The 18,368-nt window shown below is 33.4% G+C and overlaps 3 protein-coding genes across 9 annotated transcripts; 2 read left to right on the top strand and 1 right to left on the bottom strand.

Annotated features, from left to right (window-relative positions):
• The first annotated feature begins 6,456 nt into the window (after window positions 1-6,456).
• Window positions 6,457-10,579, top strand: LOC111312108 (uncharacterized). Of its 5 annotated transcripts, none has more exons than XR_002692789.2 (7): window positions 6,457-7,173; window positions 7,715-7,766; window positions 8,433-8,516; window positions 9,382-9,446; window positions 9,596-9,754; window positions 9,885-9,998; window positions 10,428-10,579. XR_002692789.2 is itself a non-coding variant. In XM_022912113.2 (6 exons), exons 1-6 carry the CDS (start codon window positions 6,523-6,525, stop codon window positions 9,933-9,935), a joined length of 1,062 nt encoding a protein of 353 aa, XP_022767848.1. In that variant the 5' UTR covers window positions 6,457-6,522; the 3' UTR covers window positions 9,936-10,579. The 5 variants fall into 5 exon arrangements, 3 of the variants coding, with proteins under 3 accessions (XP_022767848.1, XP_022767869.1, XP_022767879.1); XR_016345199.1 differs by having other exon boundaries at window positions 10,353-10,579; XM_022912113.2 differs by having other exon boundaries at window positions 9,885-10,579.
• Window positions 10,580-11,284: 705 nt separating this feature from the next.
• APC8 (anaphase-promoting complex subunit 8) lies at window positions 11,285-15,061 on the bottom strand. Its single transcript, XM_022912072.2, has 4 exons — window positions 14,921-15,061; window positions 14,198-14,504; window positions 11,793-13,043; window positions 11,285-11,665 (listed from the first exon to the last, which is right to left on the bottom strand). The coding sequence occupies exons 1-4, from the start codon at window positions 15,004-15,006 to the stop codon at window positions 11,576-11,578; spliced, it is 1,734 nt and encodes a 577-aa protein (XP_022767807.1). The 5' UTR covers window positions 15,007-15,061; the 3' UTR covers window positions 11,285-11,575.
• A 250-nt stretch (window positions 15,062-15,311) lies between these two features.
• OTP43 (Pentatricopeptide repeat (PPR) superfamily protein) lies at window positions 15,312-18,315 on the top strand. 3 transcript variants are annotated; one of them, XM_089765929.1, is made up of 4 exons: window positions 15,312-15,757; window positions 15,878-17,226; window positions 17,307-17,432; window positions 18,069-18,315. In XM_089765929.1, exons 1-2 carry the CDS (start codon window positions 15,312-15,314, stop codon window positions 16,797-16,799), a joined length of 1,368 nt encoding a protein of 455 aa, XP_089622055.1. In that variant the 3' UTR covers window positions 16,800-17,226; window positions 17,307-17,432; window positions 18,069-18,315. The 3 variants fall into 3 exon arrangements, with proteins under 3 accessions (XP_089622055.1, XP_089622054.1, XP_022767834.2); XM_089765928.1 differs by having other exon boundaries at window positions 15,312-16,722; window positions 17,142-17,226; XM_022912099.2 differs by having other exon boundaries at window positions 15,312-17,226.
• Window positions 18,316-18,368: the final 53 nt, after the last annotated feature.

The following is an 18,368-nucleotide window of genomic DNA, read 5'->3' as shown; positions in this document are numbered from 1 at the left end:
GTGTTTCATGTAATAAATTTCTTAGCTATTCAACTTTTTTAGCTGTTGCGGCTAATACAATAATCAGCTGCCATGGTGAACCTGTTATGCATGTTTATTTCTTAGAACCCCAATAAATGACACCCCACCAAGTACAAAGATCCACCCTCTTATAGAAGCATGATCTTTCATATTAGTAATCCAACTACCATCAGAATATCTTTCTATAACTGAAGGATACCCACTATAACACAATTCATAATTGATTGTTTTCTTCAAATATCGAAGTATTTTTTTTAACTACTTGCCAATACAAGTTACTTAGATTACTTATGTACTTATTCAACTTTTCAACAGCAAATGCTATGTTTAATCGTGTACAAGTGATTGCATACATCAGACAACTAATTACTCTTACATATTGCAATTGATCGATTATTCTACCAGTATTAAATACTAATTTCAGTTGAGAATCCATGAGTGTAGATACTAGAATACAATAAAAAAGATCAACCTTTTAGGTACTTTTTAAATATAATGCAATTGTGACAAGCTTATGCTACTATCATTTTGAATTATTTTAATTCCAAGAATAACATTTGCTATACCCATATCTTTCATTGAAAAGTTATTTGATAAAAAATTTTTTCTTTCCTTAACTCGTTCTGAATCAGTGCTAAATATTAGCATGTCATCCACGTATAAAAATTATGACTCCTTTGTCATTTTAAAATTTGCTATATATGTACATATCTGACTAATTAATTCTAAAACCATTAGTAAGAACGATTTCATCAAACTTTTGGTGCCATTGTTTTAGTGCTCGTTAAGTCCATACAAAGACTTTACAAGCTTACAAATCTTATGCTCTTGACTTGGAATGATAAATCCTTATGGTTGTTCCATATATACTTTCTCTTCTAATTCACCATTTAAAAATGTTGTCTTTACATCCATTTGATGTATAATCAAATTATAAATCAAGACAAGTGAAATCAGAAACCTAATTGTAACAATTCTAGCTACTAAAGTATAAGTTTCAAAGTAGTTTATCTCTTACTTTTGTGTAAAGCCCTTAGCTACCAACCTTGCTTTAAATTTACCTATGGGTACATCCACCTTTATTTTCTTTTTGAAAATCTATTTATAGCCTATTAGATTAGAACTTGATAGAAGGTCAACCAAAATCTAAGTGTTATTTCCCATTATTGAATCCAGTTCATTATTTATTGTTTTTCTCTAAAAAGTAAAATTTTAAGACTTTATTGCCTCTTCATATGTAACAAAATCAAACTCCGCATTAAAACAGTAAGGAATTTTATTGTTTATGCTTTCACTAATCCCTTCTACAATGAACATAAAGAAATCTGGTCCAAAATATTTTACCTTTCTAACCTTTTTACTTATCCTTATTTCTTAACAAGATTCATTACTAATTTCAATTTGTTCTAATGGATTAAGAATTTCTTTTTCACTTGAAGGATGAATTGCTTGTAGTTGTCTCGAAATAAATTTAAATCTATTTTCATCAAAAATTACATCTCTTGATTCAATAATAGTGTTAACTGAAATTGAATCATTTGGTTCAATAACCACGAACTTATATGCTTCACTATTTTATGCATATCCTATAAATATGCATTCTATTCCTTTTTCACCCAACTTTTTCCTTTTGGGTTTTGAAATTTTAAATACAACTTTATATCTTTAAACCTTTAAATAATTAAGATTTGGTTTTCTTTTCTTTCATTGCTCATATGGGGTTATTTTTGTTTCTTTGTTAGAAATTCTATTTAGTATATGACAAGCTGTTAATAAAGCTTCATTCCAAAATCCTTGTCCAAGACCAAAATATGATAACATTCATTTACTATTTTTGTTAAGACCCTGTTCTTCCTTTTAGTTATACCATTCTATTGTGGTGTATAAAGAGCAGTACCTTAGTGAATTATTCCAATGGATTCAAAGTGATTTAGACTATAATATTCTTCACCCCTATTGTAAACTTAAGCATTTGATAAAAGATTCACACTGAAGTTCAACTTATGATTTATATATTTTAAACTTATCAAAGACTTCATTTTTAGAGTATAATAGATAAACATAACAATATCTAATACAATCTTCTATAAATGTGACAAAATATTTATTTTCAAATAATGTAAGAGTGTTATGCATATTACAAACATCACTGTGAATTAACTCAAGTAACTTTATATTTCTTTTAACCTTAAAAAAATGATTTTCAGTAATCTTAGTCAACATGCGTGTATTATATTTATTAATATCTTGGCTAAATTCAAGAATTAACATAAGCTTACTCATGTCATGCAATTTTTTATAATTTAAATAACCTAATCTATAATGCTATACATGTGAAGATTTAACCATATAAGTAGAAACAACATTCTTATTTTTATTAATAATATTGAGTTTGAACATTCCTTCATATATATAGCCTTTCCCAATAAAAATTCCTCCCTTAGATATAATAAATTTATCTGCCTCAAATATAAGTTTAAAACTAAACTTTTTCAACAAACTTCCAAACACTAAGTTTTTCTTAACTTCTGGTACATAATAAATATCATTCAAAGTTAGAGTTTTTCCAAAAGTGAATTCAAGGTCAACAATCCCTTTGCCTTTGATTGTTCCTATAAAAGAATTTCTCATGTAAAGGACACTACCATATTCACTTGGTTTGAATGTTATGTACATGTTTTTGCTCTTGCACACATGTTTTATTGCCCTAGAATCAACCCACCAAGATTCATCATTTTAAACATGTTGATCTCGAAAATCATGGCAACAAAATTTTCAAAAGTATACCTTTTTGAAGAATCATTTTTCTTTTATAGCAATCGACATTCTTTCTTGAAATGTTATGGCTTACTGCAACGTAACATAAGCTTTTTTTTTCTTCTTGAATTTAGGCACATTAGCAATCTGCCTGAATTTAAACTTATTTTTGTCAAGATTTGTAGTTTGTCTTTCCTCCAAAACATGAACTTTGGCATCATCAAAATTGAAATTATATTCTTGTTTTCTATATTCCTTTTCAATTCGAAGATGATTAGTCAAAGCCTCAAGAGTGATTTTTTTTTTTTTTTATGTTTCAGACTTCTTTTAAAGTCATTCCATGATAAATGAAATTTATCTATTACAGAGGACATAATAATTGTTTCATCCATACTCATATTATATTGTTTAAACTGATTAAGCATTTTTTTCAATTTCACATAGTTGATCAATCACAAAACATCCATAAATCATATGATAATTATCGAAATGACTAACAAGAAATTTCTTACTTGTTGCATCCTTGGTCATATACCAAGTTTCTAATTTGTCCCATAACTCCTTTGCAATAGCCTTATTTTGGTATATATCAAACAGGCTATTAGACAGACGGTTCAGAATATGGCATTTGCACATGTAGTCTGCATTATCCCATTTCTGCCTTTCTCTTATTACAGCAATACATTCTTCTGTTTCATTTTCTTTTGGCCTTGGAGTAGGGGTGTAAATAATACATTAGTACTCGCAAACTACCCGGGTTCAATTTGAATAAAACTCGAATTTAGCTCGATTATTATCGAGTCGAAATTAAGCTTGAGTAACTTGACTTATCGATCGAGCCGAATTCGAGCATTCTTATACCCGGTTCGAGTTATTAGTGACCTTAATTGAGCTTTTATATTTTAATATATTTTAATTATTTTAATTGATAAAATATCTCGAACTTGAGTTCAAGCTCGAGCACAAATAATCGAATTTTTATCGAATATAAAAATTAAACTTATTTTTACATGTTAATCAAGCTTAATCGAGTGAGCTCGAGTAGCATAATTTCTATCTCGAGTCGAGTTCGAGTTAAAAAAATAAAACTCAATCGAATTCGAGTCGAGTTTCGAGTATTGAATTTGAAGTCGAGCTCGAACTTAGTACTGTATCGCTCAAACTTAATCAATTACACCCTTACCTGGGAGTACACAGAACATATACAACTTTCAAGGTTAAAAGTAGGAAATGCATCTTTTTTTGCCATTTTTAAAAATTGCCACTATCAAAATGATTCAATTTGACAAAACTAGAAGCCAGATCCCTTAACGTTGCTTCGGTAGCCATTGTTGAACCAAATAAAACTTTAAAATTGTTAGAGCAAATACTGAAAATCTGGAATTACTGCTTCTGATAAATTTAGAATTTTGAAAAAATGCTCCAAAGCATGTAACGGTGTCACTTTTCTTAAGGTTTTATTTGCTCTTACCGTATTATTTACTTCGTAGGTGTGCAAAAACGTTATAAGCAATAAACCTTGAGGATACACTGACGTCTAGTAATTGATAGTGTTTTGTACTAATGAAATCATTCGACCGAGTAGTTACAAATGTACCACAAGATTACTGAACTTTTATAAAGGTTTTGAACAGTTAAAATTGTTCATTTTGAACAAATTTATCTGTCTATTTTGAACAAACTTAACTATTTGTCTTTATTTTTTCTTTTTCAATGTGAGATTATTTCTCATATTTTATTTTGAAAATCTCTAACATTTAATATGTGAATTAAAATCTTGTTGCATTAAAATTGTAATTATTTTATATTATAAATTTTTATATTTTTAAATTAATATTCATTATAACAAGTTCAAAATAATTTATATTGTTTTTGACTTTCTTTAATATTTTATATATAATATATTTTTTTAATTTTCTTTTATTATGAATTTAATAGATTGGTTTCATTTTCTAATTTAAATATTTTTTTCATAATTTATATTATAAAAATAAATTTACCTATCAATAAATATATTTATTAATTTAATAATTTAATTATATTTTATTATAAAATAAATAAATATTACTAATATTTTATAAATTATTATCTTTAAACGATCATAAAATTATTAATTTATGTAACTATTGTAATATGTATTGTTATTTTCATACTTATAAATAAAATAATGTTTGATTTTTAGTAATACCAAATATAATGATCTTTAATTTCTAAAAATTAATCATTGTTAACAAAATAAAATAATTTCAAATCACAAGTGTTAAAATCACTTTATTAATGAGATCATCTCGATAATTACATTATAATAGTGATCTTATAAAAAATACCAAGCTACATAAGAGTCAATAAATGAAGTATTACATTGATAATAAATGATGTTTACATCAAATAAATGTTATCTATTGTAATAATAGATAACATTTATTTTCTTAAACGTTACTTATTTTGTAATTAAATAATAATGTTTATTATAAATATTTGATTATAGCATTTATGTTATTTATTGAACCAAAAAATTTTATTAATTAAAAATAAATATTTGATTCAAACGTTTGTTGAATATTATTGACATATGTTAGTAATTTTTATTACTCTATCTTTATTCAATAAAACCAAATTATTTATATAAAAAAACTCAATAAAAAAAACTAAAATAACTTAATTAAACTCAATAAAAATAAAAAATAAAACTAAATTAATTTTTATTTTGTAAAAAAATAATTTATCCCTACATGTTGTCAGGTATCAAACATTGGGTCTTTGAATGCATCTTTACTAGTCAGTTTGATCTTGGTTTATGATGTAATTTTTATGATATTGAAGGGTATAATAAACTATAAATACCAATTATTTAGGATAAAAGTGGGATAAAATTTTCTTTCCACCATAAATCTGAAAAAACTTCATAGAGAGGGTATATTTTATTCTAAGCTATTTTCTTCTTATTAATACTGTTGAAATCATAAAAAAAAAAAAAACTTTAAAACATCATATTCTGTGAACCAAACAAGGTAATCACTTTGTGAAAATTAAGATTTATAGAGAAATCTTATATTTTATGAATTAAATGCTTTTTTAATAGTAATAATTCAGTTGAAATTATTATTATTTATTTATTTAGATGCACAGTGAAATTAGTTTTAATTAAATTAAAAATAGTAATTGTGGTGAAATTTATTAGTATAATGATGAGATATATATTTAAATACAAACATATTGGTGACAATAAAATGAGTTGTAATGAAAAGAGAAAATTAGATTAAAAATGTATATAATAAAATTTTAAATTATTTAATACTTATAAAATTAATAAAAATTGAAAATTTATTAAATTATTTTTATGTAAAATAATAGTTTTATTAATTCATAGTTAATAATGTGATCTTGTCATAAAAATCATTTTAAAACTTTTAAATAAAAAAGGAGTAGATTTTTGAAGGGGATTGGTCTCTTTTTTTTTTTTTTTTTTTTTCTTTTTTCCTGTATATATTTAAAAATAAGATTTGCTTTTCCAAGATTCTAATGGATTTGGGCTTCATATCCATATTGGCAGGCCAACATGGGTGCTCTACCATTAAGTAATGGGCAAATAGTGCACAGTAGGTCTAATAGGAAACGACATCGTCGCACATCTATCACTGGTTCCTACAAATTGATAAGGGAAATCAGATAAAACTTGAATTAAAAAAAAAAAAAAAAAGGAAATCATCTTCCGATCCCCAAAAGTTAGCGAAGGCGATAGAAATGGAAGAAGAAAAGGCGGCAGCCTACTACGACGAGCTTACGCGGAAAGGCGAGGGAGCCGCCAGATTCAAGAGAGGCCTCGGTTTCTCCTCCAACGATGAGCAAAACGAAGCGGTTCCGCAAAGAGGCTCTGCTTTTGTTTCCTCGTCTTCGTCCTTCCTCAGCGGCTTCGTCAGGGCCTCGAGCCCTACCACCGCCTCCAAGCTCGAGAAAGAATCTCAACTTCAATCCATCCAAAATAAGTTAAAGAAGAAGCCGGAAAGAGAAGCAAGGGTTTCGGAGAAAGGCAGCGTGGAGATGGAGAGAGACAGAGACAGAGATAAGGACAGGCATTCGAGGAGGCGGAGCAAAAGCAGAAGTAGAGATAGATACAGAGAAAATGAGAGAAGGAGACGGAGAAGCAGGAGTAGGTCGCCACGTAGAGACCGGAGGAAGAGTAGGAGTAGGTCGCCCCGTAGAGACCGGAGGAGGAGTAGGAGTAGGAGTAGGTCGCCCCGTCGGGATCGAAAGTCTGAGAGGAGGAGGAGCGGGAGTTTGCCGCCGCGGGAGTCTAGGAGGTCAGAGAGGGATGGAGGGAGAGAGGGGAAATCGAAGAAGGAAAAAAATGGCGCTGTTGATTATTCTCGGTTGATCGAAGGTTATGATAGGATGGTATGAATATTTCTAGACTCTTCATTTCAATTTTATTCCTTTTTTTTTCATTTTAAAAATATTCACATACAAAGTATTTCTTCTAGCTAAACATATTTATGATTGCAACTGGTTTTTTTGAAAGAATCAGAGGCCCCAAAGTGCTCAATCTTCGCTTTGTCAAGTTCATGCCACAAATCAATATGTTTAGAAGAGATATGGAATTTTATTTCAAAAGCTATTAAATGTCATGACAAAAAAAAAGTAACATTTGAGGACAAAGTAATTTTGAGTAAAACCTGAGTATGATTCTATTGGTTTTTTTACTAAGGAACCCAATTTTTGTTCAATTTGCGTGATATTGGGAAATTATTCTTTTCAAAAGTGGAATCTATGATTCTAAGGTCCTTGTGGATTCTATGCCTATACTAATTTTATTTGTGATTGGTTCTTTATCTAAAAGAATGATTTTGTCAAGTATCTTTTATATACTTGGATCTTTGTCTTTACAAATTTTTTGCTCTAAGGAGTGATGACAAAGCCACATTTCTTTTGTGAACAGTCACCAGCTGAAAGAGTTAAAGCCAAGATGAAACTTCAGCTTGCTGAAACAGGTTGTTTGTCCTATTTCTTGTATGGGTTTTTACTCTGTCGTTTTTTGAGTTTCAAGGGGTCCTGAAAGTGCAAAGTGCCATGTTTCTTGAAAGTTTGATGTTTGATACTATCAATTTAGCATTATTTTGGCTGGAAGGCTGTATATCTTAGTTTATCTTTGTGGGAGGTCAGTGTGATCTTAAGAAGTGAAGTTCAGTAACTCCTAAAACAGAAAGTTGGATGCATCTTGACACGCTTTATATTCAGGTGTGATCTATGTACTTTTCAAACTAAAGTTTGCTTGAGAAATCTTGTGGATGAGTAGTTTCATTCTTGCGTTTTCTTTGACAATAATGCTTATACAACTAAAAGACTGGACTGTTAGTGCTTTGTTCTTTCCTATCTTTGTTACTCAATTTCATGAACAGTGAACCTTTGCTACTTTTGAGATTATGAGTTTTACAAGTCATCAAGTCTTGTACTTTATATCATTCTTTATTTCAGTTGGTTTAAAAAATATTGCTGTGCTAGTTGTTACTGTCATCTGACAATGCTGTTAATTCTGAAAGGCTGTGGCTGTAAGATCCTAATGGTCTTTCTAGGTTGGAAGGTTTCTCTTTCTGGTGTGTGTGTGGGAGAGAGATTTTTCTCCATTCCCATTATTAAGAAATAAATTTTGCATGCAGCTGAAAAGGATCCCACAAAAGGCCCTGGCTGGGAACGATTTGAATTCGATAAAGATGCCCCTCTTGATGATGAGGAAATTGAAGGTTAAACATCTCTCCATATTGTCTATGAACACTGAGTTCCTTGCAAGCTGATCAACAGATTTATAATCTTGATGGACTGTTGCCTTTTTCCCCGTTGGCTATTTACTATAAAACTTAATATGTAGGTATCAGTTGTTAAGCCTTATTAGTAATAATGAGTATTTGTATCTGGTACTTGATCAAAGTGACTGAAAATTCATATATACTCAATGCAAATCTGTTTCTATGGAAAGCAGTATGTTAAATAATAAGAGGAAGAATTGAGCTGACTTGGTGTCAGGGTTGGTAAAGGTTGAGCATAAAATGAAGTCACTGGTTTCACTCAATTTTTATGGAGGCTAAAGCTGCTTTCTCCACTTTTCAACTAGAATATTCAATTGAGAAAGTCCTACTTAGTTTGATAAGCCTCTCTGCTTCTCCATCAACCATGTATGGCATTTAGGCCCCTTAGTAAATCTGAGAGCATGTAAGGCCTCTCTGCACTCTATTCTCTTCCCTCTTTTCTGTAATTCCCTTGCTCTAGTTTAAAACTTGAAATACAGGGAATGATAAGAACATCTAAATGAAATTCCTGATCTTTTGAACTACCTTGAATATCTTATTTTGGAACAAACTAAAGTATCCTCTTTTCTCCAAGTAATGCTTTGATTTTGTGTAATAAATTTGAAACTTGTGAATATTAATGAGTTTATAAGCAGAGCTTACAATGAATCATATGATTTTCAGTTAAAGACGTCAAGTTGATGTGCTTAACATTTGAATTTATATATTCAAGTGGACTCTGCGACCTTTTGCTTGAAATACATATAATCCTGGAATGAACAGAGCAAAATAGAACTTGCTTAATGCGCCTTCTTGTTTGCAGTTGCTGAAGATGATGCAACAGTAGTCAAGCATATTGGTCAGAGCTTTCGATTTTCTGCCATAGAGGTGTTGCATCATTCATTTGTATCCATCAATCTTTCAAATTTCATTTAATGTTCATGCATACCAGTCCTGCTGTGTATCCATTGTTTGAGTTTTGTTGGAGATAATTAATTCATTAGCTCTAGTGTAACAGATGTTGTGTTAATATGTAGGCAAGGAGGGAGGAGCAAATTAAAACCGCTCATGATGAGGCCATTTTTGGGACATCAACAGTTTGTCTTCCTGTTACTGCAGATAGTGAACCAGACGAGGAAAACCTTAAAAAGGATAGCAATGATAATGGTCTGGCTACTAGCCTCTTAAGTGAGAAGGTGAGTGAACTTGAGAGACTGTATGTTCAAGTTTGTATTTGCATTTGCATGTTGCATGTGCATGTTGCATGTGCGAGCACATGTATCCATGAGAGTAATAGATGATTGGTTATATTTTCCATGGTTGTAGGTGCTAGCAAAGCAACCAGGATCATGGCGAGATCGTGTTCGTAAAGCATAAGTGGAGCAGCAAACCGATGTGGCATTAGAATATGACCGAGAATATTGGCATGGACAACTGCTGGTAAATCATAATTATCTGATGTCAACATGGCAGCAGCCAATCAGGGAGTCTGACAAAATTCATAAAGTGAAAGAAAATATTTCCGAAATTCATCCAGTTTCAAACTTAATTTTTAAACTTAGACTTTTTGCTACATCAATATTAAAAATGTTTTTCCAAAACTTGTTTTGACTGAAATTGCGCTCAGAACATATCCTCTAGAAACTGAGTTTTGAAAAACATGTTTTTGACCTACTTTTTTCACAAAAGTTTCTGGTTTGCAAAAAGATGTGTTTCAACTTTAAAACAAGATGGGTTTAGGATTTTGGTTTTTTCTTTTACCTATATGAGTTTCCTAATCAACACATCAACCAGGTGTGGACTAAATTTTGGTGCCAAGAATTGTTTTTGATTCTGTTAATGCCTAGCTGAAATCAGAAATGCTCCCAGGTGCCTCGGTGAACTCGAGTCCTTAGGTTGAAAGTTTCTGCTTCAATCTGATATCGAACACTCATCTGGTTATTGTAGTTGTGAGCATTAATAGTACTATGTTCACTGTTGGTGTAAGTTCCTAAATTTTAATGAAGCTGCTCTTTCTCTTAGGTGTTATGTTTCTGCAACTAGCTGTGGTTATGCTCACCTTGCATCTAGACTAGTAGAACAATAGCGAAGAAGTATCAATGCCCATTTTTACTTGTATTGTTATTTGAAAAACAAAAAAAAAAAAAGAACTAGTATCGTTTTGTATCTTAGCGGTCGTTTTCTTGTCGAAAAATTAAAAAGAAAAAAATTGAAACAATTTGAGCTCAAGTAGGTAATGAGGAATACTAAATTAGTTCTGCGTTGTCATTTTTTTTTTTTTTTTTTTTTTTTTAGATTTTGTTAGTTATTTTCCCTGCAACCATTGTTGACCTTGCTTCAAGTTTCTCCTACACTACATATAAGTTTTACACCAGTTCATCTCACCGTAGAGATCTGTTTCCATTAACGCAGCCCTTGTTACAGTCCGAGTTTGAACAAATGGGGAAATGGGCCAAAATAATATTAAAAAAAAAGTAAAAAAAAAAAAGAAAGAAAAAGGAAAGGAAAGGAAATGGATAAATACAAATAACCTCAACAGAGGCAGAATGAAACACTACAAGACAAACTCCTCGCCAAATATGACACCACATTTTCGGCATCGAATGCTTTCCTGAAAAAACCTAACTATCCTGATCTCAAGATGACGTCATAAAAGCTAGATCAAGCTGAATGCAAATTTGATGCATTGGTTGCCTTTCCTGTTAATAAATGCCAATGAGATGAGATTTATCAGGCACGAAAAACCATCTAATTGAGATTCGGAAGGTTTATACAGGCTTCTAGCTACATCTTTCAATTTGTTATGTTACAACACAACAATTAAAAAAAAAAAATGAGGATTTTTTTTCCAAGTTACAGACATTTAACTACACCATCTGTAATGCTACTGACCAAGAACTACCCAACTAGAATTGACATAACCCAAAAGTTTGATTGGTCTTTGGTTTCCCAAATCCAAAGGAAAGGTAGAACCGCTTCAAAAGATTTTGTAGCCTCTATCAGTATGAATGAGAAAATCAGGGATGAAAATGCTCGACGTCCATGGAAGGAAAACTGGATTGTGCCATTCTCATTCCTCTAAGTAAACTCTTAGCTGTTTCTCTCTCCTGTAATCAACAATGGAGAAGAACAAAATAAGTAAAACTCATTTGAAGCATCAGGATGCATCTGAAAATTTGCATAAAATGGGGGTAATTTTGAATGATATATAGAAAGAATGACAATGAAACTCACTGGGCCAGTATAATCCAGAAGTCGTGTACAATACACTTCTGCTTCTTCAAATCTCTTCTGTGCTTTGTAGTGTGTAGCTAGAAACATCAGAGCTTCAACTATATTTGGCCCTTCTCTCTCTTCAGCTTCCATTCTTTCTAAATCCTTCCTATAGTAGAATGCCGCCTCCTCAGGGTAACCAAGTTCTCTATGTAACTTTGCTAGCCGATGTAGGGCAATTGCTTCTGTGTCATTGCAATTTGCAGCCCTTTTATAACATTTGATGGCCTCCTCAAGCATGTGTAGCTGTTCAGATTCATAGCATTGAGCCATGGCAATCCATAACCGAGAATCAATTGGCTGAAAGAAAACAGATTTCCGAAAATAATGCAAAGCATAGTGCGGCATGCCCATCATCTCATACGCTTGTCCCAACCCATACCAAGCTCGATAATCCCGAGGATTTATGTCCACAGCCCGTCTATAGGCATCAACTGCAGCTGGAGTATTTTTCATCTCGACATACTCATGGCCCATTAGAGTCCAAGCAGATAAATAATTTTTGTTCAATTTGAGTGCCCTCCTAAAATAAATGACTGACTTTTCATGCTGCCCTTTTAAACTGTAATAATTTCCAATAATGCAGCAAGATTCAGGCCTGTATTTATCAGTCATAATTACCCTGTGAGCCAGGTAACTCAAGGCAGAGAAACATTCCTTCGTGTAGAGCACATTAGAATACGTATCCATGTCCTCTACTCGATATGGGTCATTCCTTAAAAGATCTTCAAATATCACTTCAACTTGTTCAAATTCCCTTAGACTATACCGGGCTTTTGCAATTTGAGCCTGTATGTAATTACTAAATGTAAAAGTACCCTGTAGATTTTCATATTTGGACAGCGACTCATTATGCATCCTGAGCTCTTGGTAAACACTGGCAAGAAAGAACTCCTTCATCCAGTGATTACTGAGATTAAGGCCGTTCAAGATGTCAACTGTAGTGCACAAGGATTGCAACTCTGACCAGGCACTCCAATTCCAAGGGTAACTATTCACAGATTCCACGAGAACTTTGCGGGCAAGATTTTCATTGCCTTTCTCTTTAAGTACAAGACCATACAAGTACAACCCAAAGGGATCTATCATGCCATTCTTGCAAAGAGATGATAACTCCCTCTCTAGAGAAACCAATTCACGGTTCACAGCATCACTCTTACCTAAGGGCCCTTCAAGTTCTATCATTTCTTCTTCTTTCCGCTTTTCGCCAGCCTTCATTATACAAAAAGCAAAGTACAGAAACATAAGATAGCTTGAAGAAATCACATAGCATTGGCATAAGAGCAAATGACCTATAAACAAGGTATACTAAATTCAATGCTAATAATAAATGATATAAGTATTTCAGTAAGTAGTTATATCATGCATCAATGATAAGAGCTTCCTCCCTGTGGACTAATCTTGAATGCCAGGTGAACTAGAGGATATCCGGCAGACAAACTTAAAACACCAAAATAAAAGATAAAAGGAAATCAAGCACAGAAATAAATCCCCATTCCATTTAATATTCTCTCAAGTACAAAGGCCAACTTAGATCAACTTCAATAATATAATACATGATATGACTACTACTTTGAGTCTTTGATTTTTGAGTTAGATGAATGCCAGGATTAGGATTTACAAAGTTTGGTATGGATTGTAACAGTCCAAAACTACAGAACTAGTTGCTTTGTATTCTTCAAAACTCCTTGAGCAATTAGAATTCATTAGATGAGGACCACCGACTACTTTTGATGGATCAATACTGTCTTTTACATAAACTAATCAAGTAACCTAAGTTGTTCATCTGTGGATGTATGTTAAAAATTTTAATAAGGCAATGAAAACCAAATCATGTATAAGAATAAAAAGAGGCAAACAAACATAAAATATTTATGAAAGGTTATTATGTATAAGTTTAATCTACTTGGGCGGGATAACAAACACTTATGCAAGATCAACATTATTTCCCCTCCCTCAACCAAGTCATAAAATTTCTCCATTAAGCCCAAAAAAAGAGGGAAAAAGAGTAATATAAATGTCCAAATTAACTACTTCCATCACCTCAATTTTTGAACTTTGAAGCAAGGACAATTTAATTGATGATGAATAATTAACCACCTCAGAATATTCTCCTCCATAAGCTTCCAAATAGAGTAAGATGTTATATAATGTGCTAGAGGTGCAAATGAAGCCCTATTAAATAAAATCTGGTGTTTTTCAAATCTTAAGAGACAGGTGGTCAACTAAAGCTTACGGAACATAAAAACTCACACATGAAAATAGCTATCACATCATCACTCATTTTATACAATCAAAAGCAGGGAACAAAAAAACAGCAAGTGATGTAAATTACTACAAGCCACTGAGATGACAAATAAACAAACCAGATAAAGAGCATAGCATCGCAAGAACACGGATTTATTTCCAGTTTGATCCCGAAGCACATGAGCAGCTCTCCTATACTCTCGGCAATCAAAGTACGACTTTGCTAGAAGGTAAAAGTCACCATGTATCACTTCATCCTCCTCCATCACTGGAGTGGACACATAGGCAACACCAGTGGGAGGAGTTGAAGTGATCTCATTGGTCCGGAACCTTCGGCGAATACTTGAACTTCCACGCTGGAATCTTGTGTTGGAAGGTGTGAACTTCGCTGGGTCTTGCTCGATTCCCACAAGCTGTTCGGCTGCCCTGCAAATCAAAACCAATCAATGATTCATTGCTCAAAAACACCAACTAGAGATTCTGTATATACAAGGAATCAAACTTCATAAAATTTCTGATGACAGACTGCATCTTCAATGAGAAAATGGAGCATGAAGAACATCACTTCATCATCAAAAAGGCATAAAAGCAACGCAAAGCCAAACTTTGCATCCCAAATTAAGGCATTACATTTGCCAAAAAGGGTTCAATTTCCACTTCAAGAAACCTAGTAAAACACCATCTTGACAGTGCTTTAGAGATCTGCTAACATCTACTAAAGACTTACAAAGGCACTCAGAGAAATGGGTTCTTGATGAGAGAGCCAAAATTCCATCATTCTTTAAAAGAAAAAAATGGAAATACCAAAAAGAGATTAGGGTTTTGGGTTTAAAAGGGGCTACCATTTGGAAGCAGAGTAAAGGCAACGATCTGTGAGTTGGCGAATGGCAGTGCGAAGCTCGTTTCTGCAACTTTCTTTCGAACTCATTTTTTGAAATTACTGAATTGAATTGCTAACTGCTAATAATAATGAAGCTGGCGCCCTTCTTTGAACATCCCCCTCTCAAAAAAAAGATGGTAACTTTGTGTCAAATAGCTACTGATTTTGAAAACAGAAAAGTCCCTACCTCTTTCAACTGGGCTTGGAAATGGCCCAATGACAAGCCCAAAACTGACTTCCTTTTCTTTGAACATTTGATGCTCCTTCATTTGTCGTTGTGTTTGAATGGCAAATGAACACTTTCTGACCATACTTGAAAGCGCCTGTCTGAACAGATAATTTTAACCCCAAAAATGTTTTCTTTGCTCTCCAAACTCTCTTCACTCCATTCCAAAACACCTCTCCACCTGCCAAAACCCTTCACCACCACCCCCATTCCACCTTCGCAAACCACCATGAACACCCCCGCTGCTGCCTCTACCCTCGCAAATCTCATCCTGACCTCCACCAACCCACAATCCCTAACTCAATCCCTCCTCTGCTCCTCCATTAACTGGACCCCACTTTTAGTGGACAATATCCTCAAACATCTCTGGAACCACGGCCCCAAAGCCCTCCAATTCTTCCACCTCCTCCTCCACAATCACCCTACCTACACCCATTCTGCCTCCTCCTTCAACCATGCTATCGACATCGCAGCCCGCCTCCGGAACTACGCCGCCGTCTTCACCCTCCTCCACCGCATGCGCTCTCTCCGCCTCCAGCCCACCCCCAAAACTTTCGCCATCATCGCCGAAAGGTACGTCGCCGCTGGAAAACCCGATAAAGCCCTTAAAATCTTCTTGTCAATGCATGAACATGGTTGTTTCCAGGATTTGCATTCTTTTAATACAATTCTCGATGTTTTATGTAAAGCTAGACGTGTTGAGAAAGCATGGAAGTTTTTTAAAGTACTCAGAGGAAGGTTTAAAGCTGATGTTATTAGTTATAATATAATTGCAAATGGTTGGTGTTTGATTAAGAAGACAAATAAGGCTCTTGAGACTTTAAAGGAGATGGTGGAGAAAGGTTTGACTCCAACTTTGACTACTTATAACATATTGCTAAAAGGGTATTTTAGAGCTGGTCAAATTGAGAATGGTTGGAAGTTTTTTTTGGAAATGAAGAAGAGGAAGTGCGAAATTGATGTTGTTACTTATACTACTGTAGTTCATGGACTTGGTGTTATGGGGGAGATTAAGAGGGCCCAAAAAGTTTTCGATGAGATGGTTGAGGAAGGTGTGTTGCCTTCCGTTGCTACTTACAATGCTTTGATTCAAGTTTTGTGTAAGAAAGACAGCGTAGAGAATGCTATTTCAGTTTTTGAGGAGATGTTGAGTAAGGGTTATGTGCCAAATTCGACTACTTATAATGTGGTGATAAGGGGGTTGTGTCATAAAGAACAAATGGAAAGGGCTATGGAATATATGGATAGAATGAGGGATGATGAGTGTGGACCAAATGTGCAGACTTACAATATCATGATCCGGTATTTTTTGTATGCTGGTGAGATTGAGAAAGGTTTGGAGTTGTTTGAGAAGATGAATAGTGGGGATTGCTTACCAAATTTAGATACATACAATATTTTGATAAGTGCAATGTTTGTAAGGAAGAAATCCGATGATTTGTTGGTGGCTGGGAAGTTGTTGATTGAGATGGTTGATAGAGGATTTATGCCTCGGAGACTAACTTTCAATCGGGTTTTGGATGGACTTTTACTGACAGGTAATCAAGGTTTCGCGAAGGAGATTTTGAGGTTGCTGAGCAAATGTGGCCATTTTCCTCGAAAATTTAAATTGTGAAGCCTATTTTTATTTAATTTTGGCATATTGATCTTGTGGATTGCATTCCTATGTCTGAGGATTTATGCCACTTCACTTTCCAAATGCGATCTGATAGGGAAAAAGTCCCTGTTACTTTTGTATGACTTTCCAATTATCGAATGCATATCTCTATGCAATTAGAGGATTGTGAACTCACTGCCTATCACTTGCATTAGAGCACTTTTAGACAAATTCCTTCTGTGGCATAAAGTCCACAGAATCTTTTAACACAAACCTTACTTCATTTGATTGTTGTGGGGAGAATATAAGGTTGCTTCTAAGCAATGTTTTCATATTTATTGAGGTATGAGGTATGTACAGGTGAGGGTTGCAAATCATTTTCTCAACAAGCTCTCAGGCCAGATAGAGTCTAGAGATGCTTGAACTAAACATTGGTTATCTTAAGGTCAGTATGTTGAACCATGATGTTTTTGTTGTCCTGATTATGATTAAGTCACCGAGCCTCACTCTTGTTTTAACTTTCAGGAAGTTTTGCAAGCTTAATGCAGTTTAAAGATAAACCAATCTTAAACTTCTCATGGAGGATGATAATCTTCTTGAATTGATGTCCTTCACAAAGCAGCTTCTTCCTCGCAGATATCTGTTTTGGAGGTTTGTTTTCTAACTATATTTTTATCATAAAAAAATTGGTCATTTTTTATACATGCAAGTTGCAGTGGTTGATAGGTTCTGTTTCTGAATTGATCGTATTAAGTAAAGCTGGTGGAGAGCCTTTCTTTGTCAGACTTTGATAGAGGAATAACTTGCTTCACTGCTTCAGCCGCATTAAATGTGGGTCATTATTGGTATTTTCAAGTGTAGGGTATAAAGTTCTCCAAGGATTAAGGATACTCGACAATAGAGGCTCAAGTATTGAGTGCGGAATTAGTTAGTTGTTATTGAGGGCATAGTAGCATAAGTTTTTCTTTCTCTTCTTTCTTTGGTTCCTTCTTTGATGCAGAGTTTGAACGAGAAGTTCATGATTCACTAGATCGAGTTACGGTTGAGGCTTTCTAGGTTTTGGTGTTTCTCATGTAGCTGACCTATGGCTGTGGAGATAAATGAACCTAAATTTGATCCAACCTGCCTAATTAACACCTAAACATCATGTGTTCAAACTGTCCAAGCATTCCCCCCCCCCCCCCTTTTCTGTTTTTTTGAAAGTCTGTCAACCTGTTCTTTCCAAATGCGTATTACTTATATCACAAACTGTTATTAAAATCATTGCTTTTCATTTTCTTGTTGCAGCCAAAATAGCAAAAGCAGGAGGGCTGCCAAATCCCCCCATCAATATCCCAAAGCGGGTAGAAAATGGAAATTGATGCTGTTGTAAACAATATGGAGTTTGCCATAATGTTGTTTTGGTGGTGAAAATTATTATTAGTTTAGTTAAACCTTAAATGAATGAGTTACAAATGTACAATTTGATCCGTAATTACCTACATTAATTTAAATCCATAGTTTAGTTCAGTGAGGTATTTCCTGAACTAAGATAGATTTAAATCTTAATTCTTAAAATAGATTACATTTAAACTTTATTCTTAAATA

The sequence above is a fragment of the Durio zibethinus genome, chromosome 9 (assembly GCF_047325235.1).
Source record: "Durio zibethinus cultivar Kanyao isolate XHJ-2024 chromosome 9, ASM4732523v1, whole genome shotgun sequence".
Lineage (NCBI taxonomy): Eukaryota > Viridiplantae > Streptophyta > Magnoliopsida > Malvales > Malvaceae > Durio > Durio zibethinus.
Note: the sequence above shows the minus strand (reverse complement) of the source record. Positions and strands in the feature narration are given on the sequence as shown.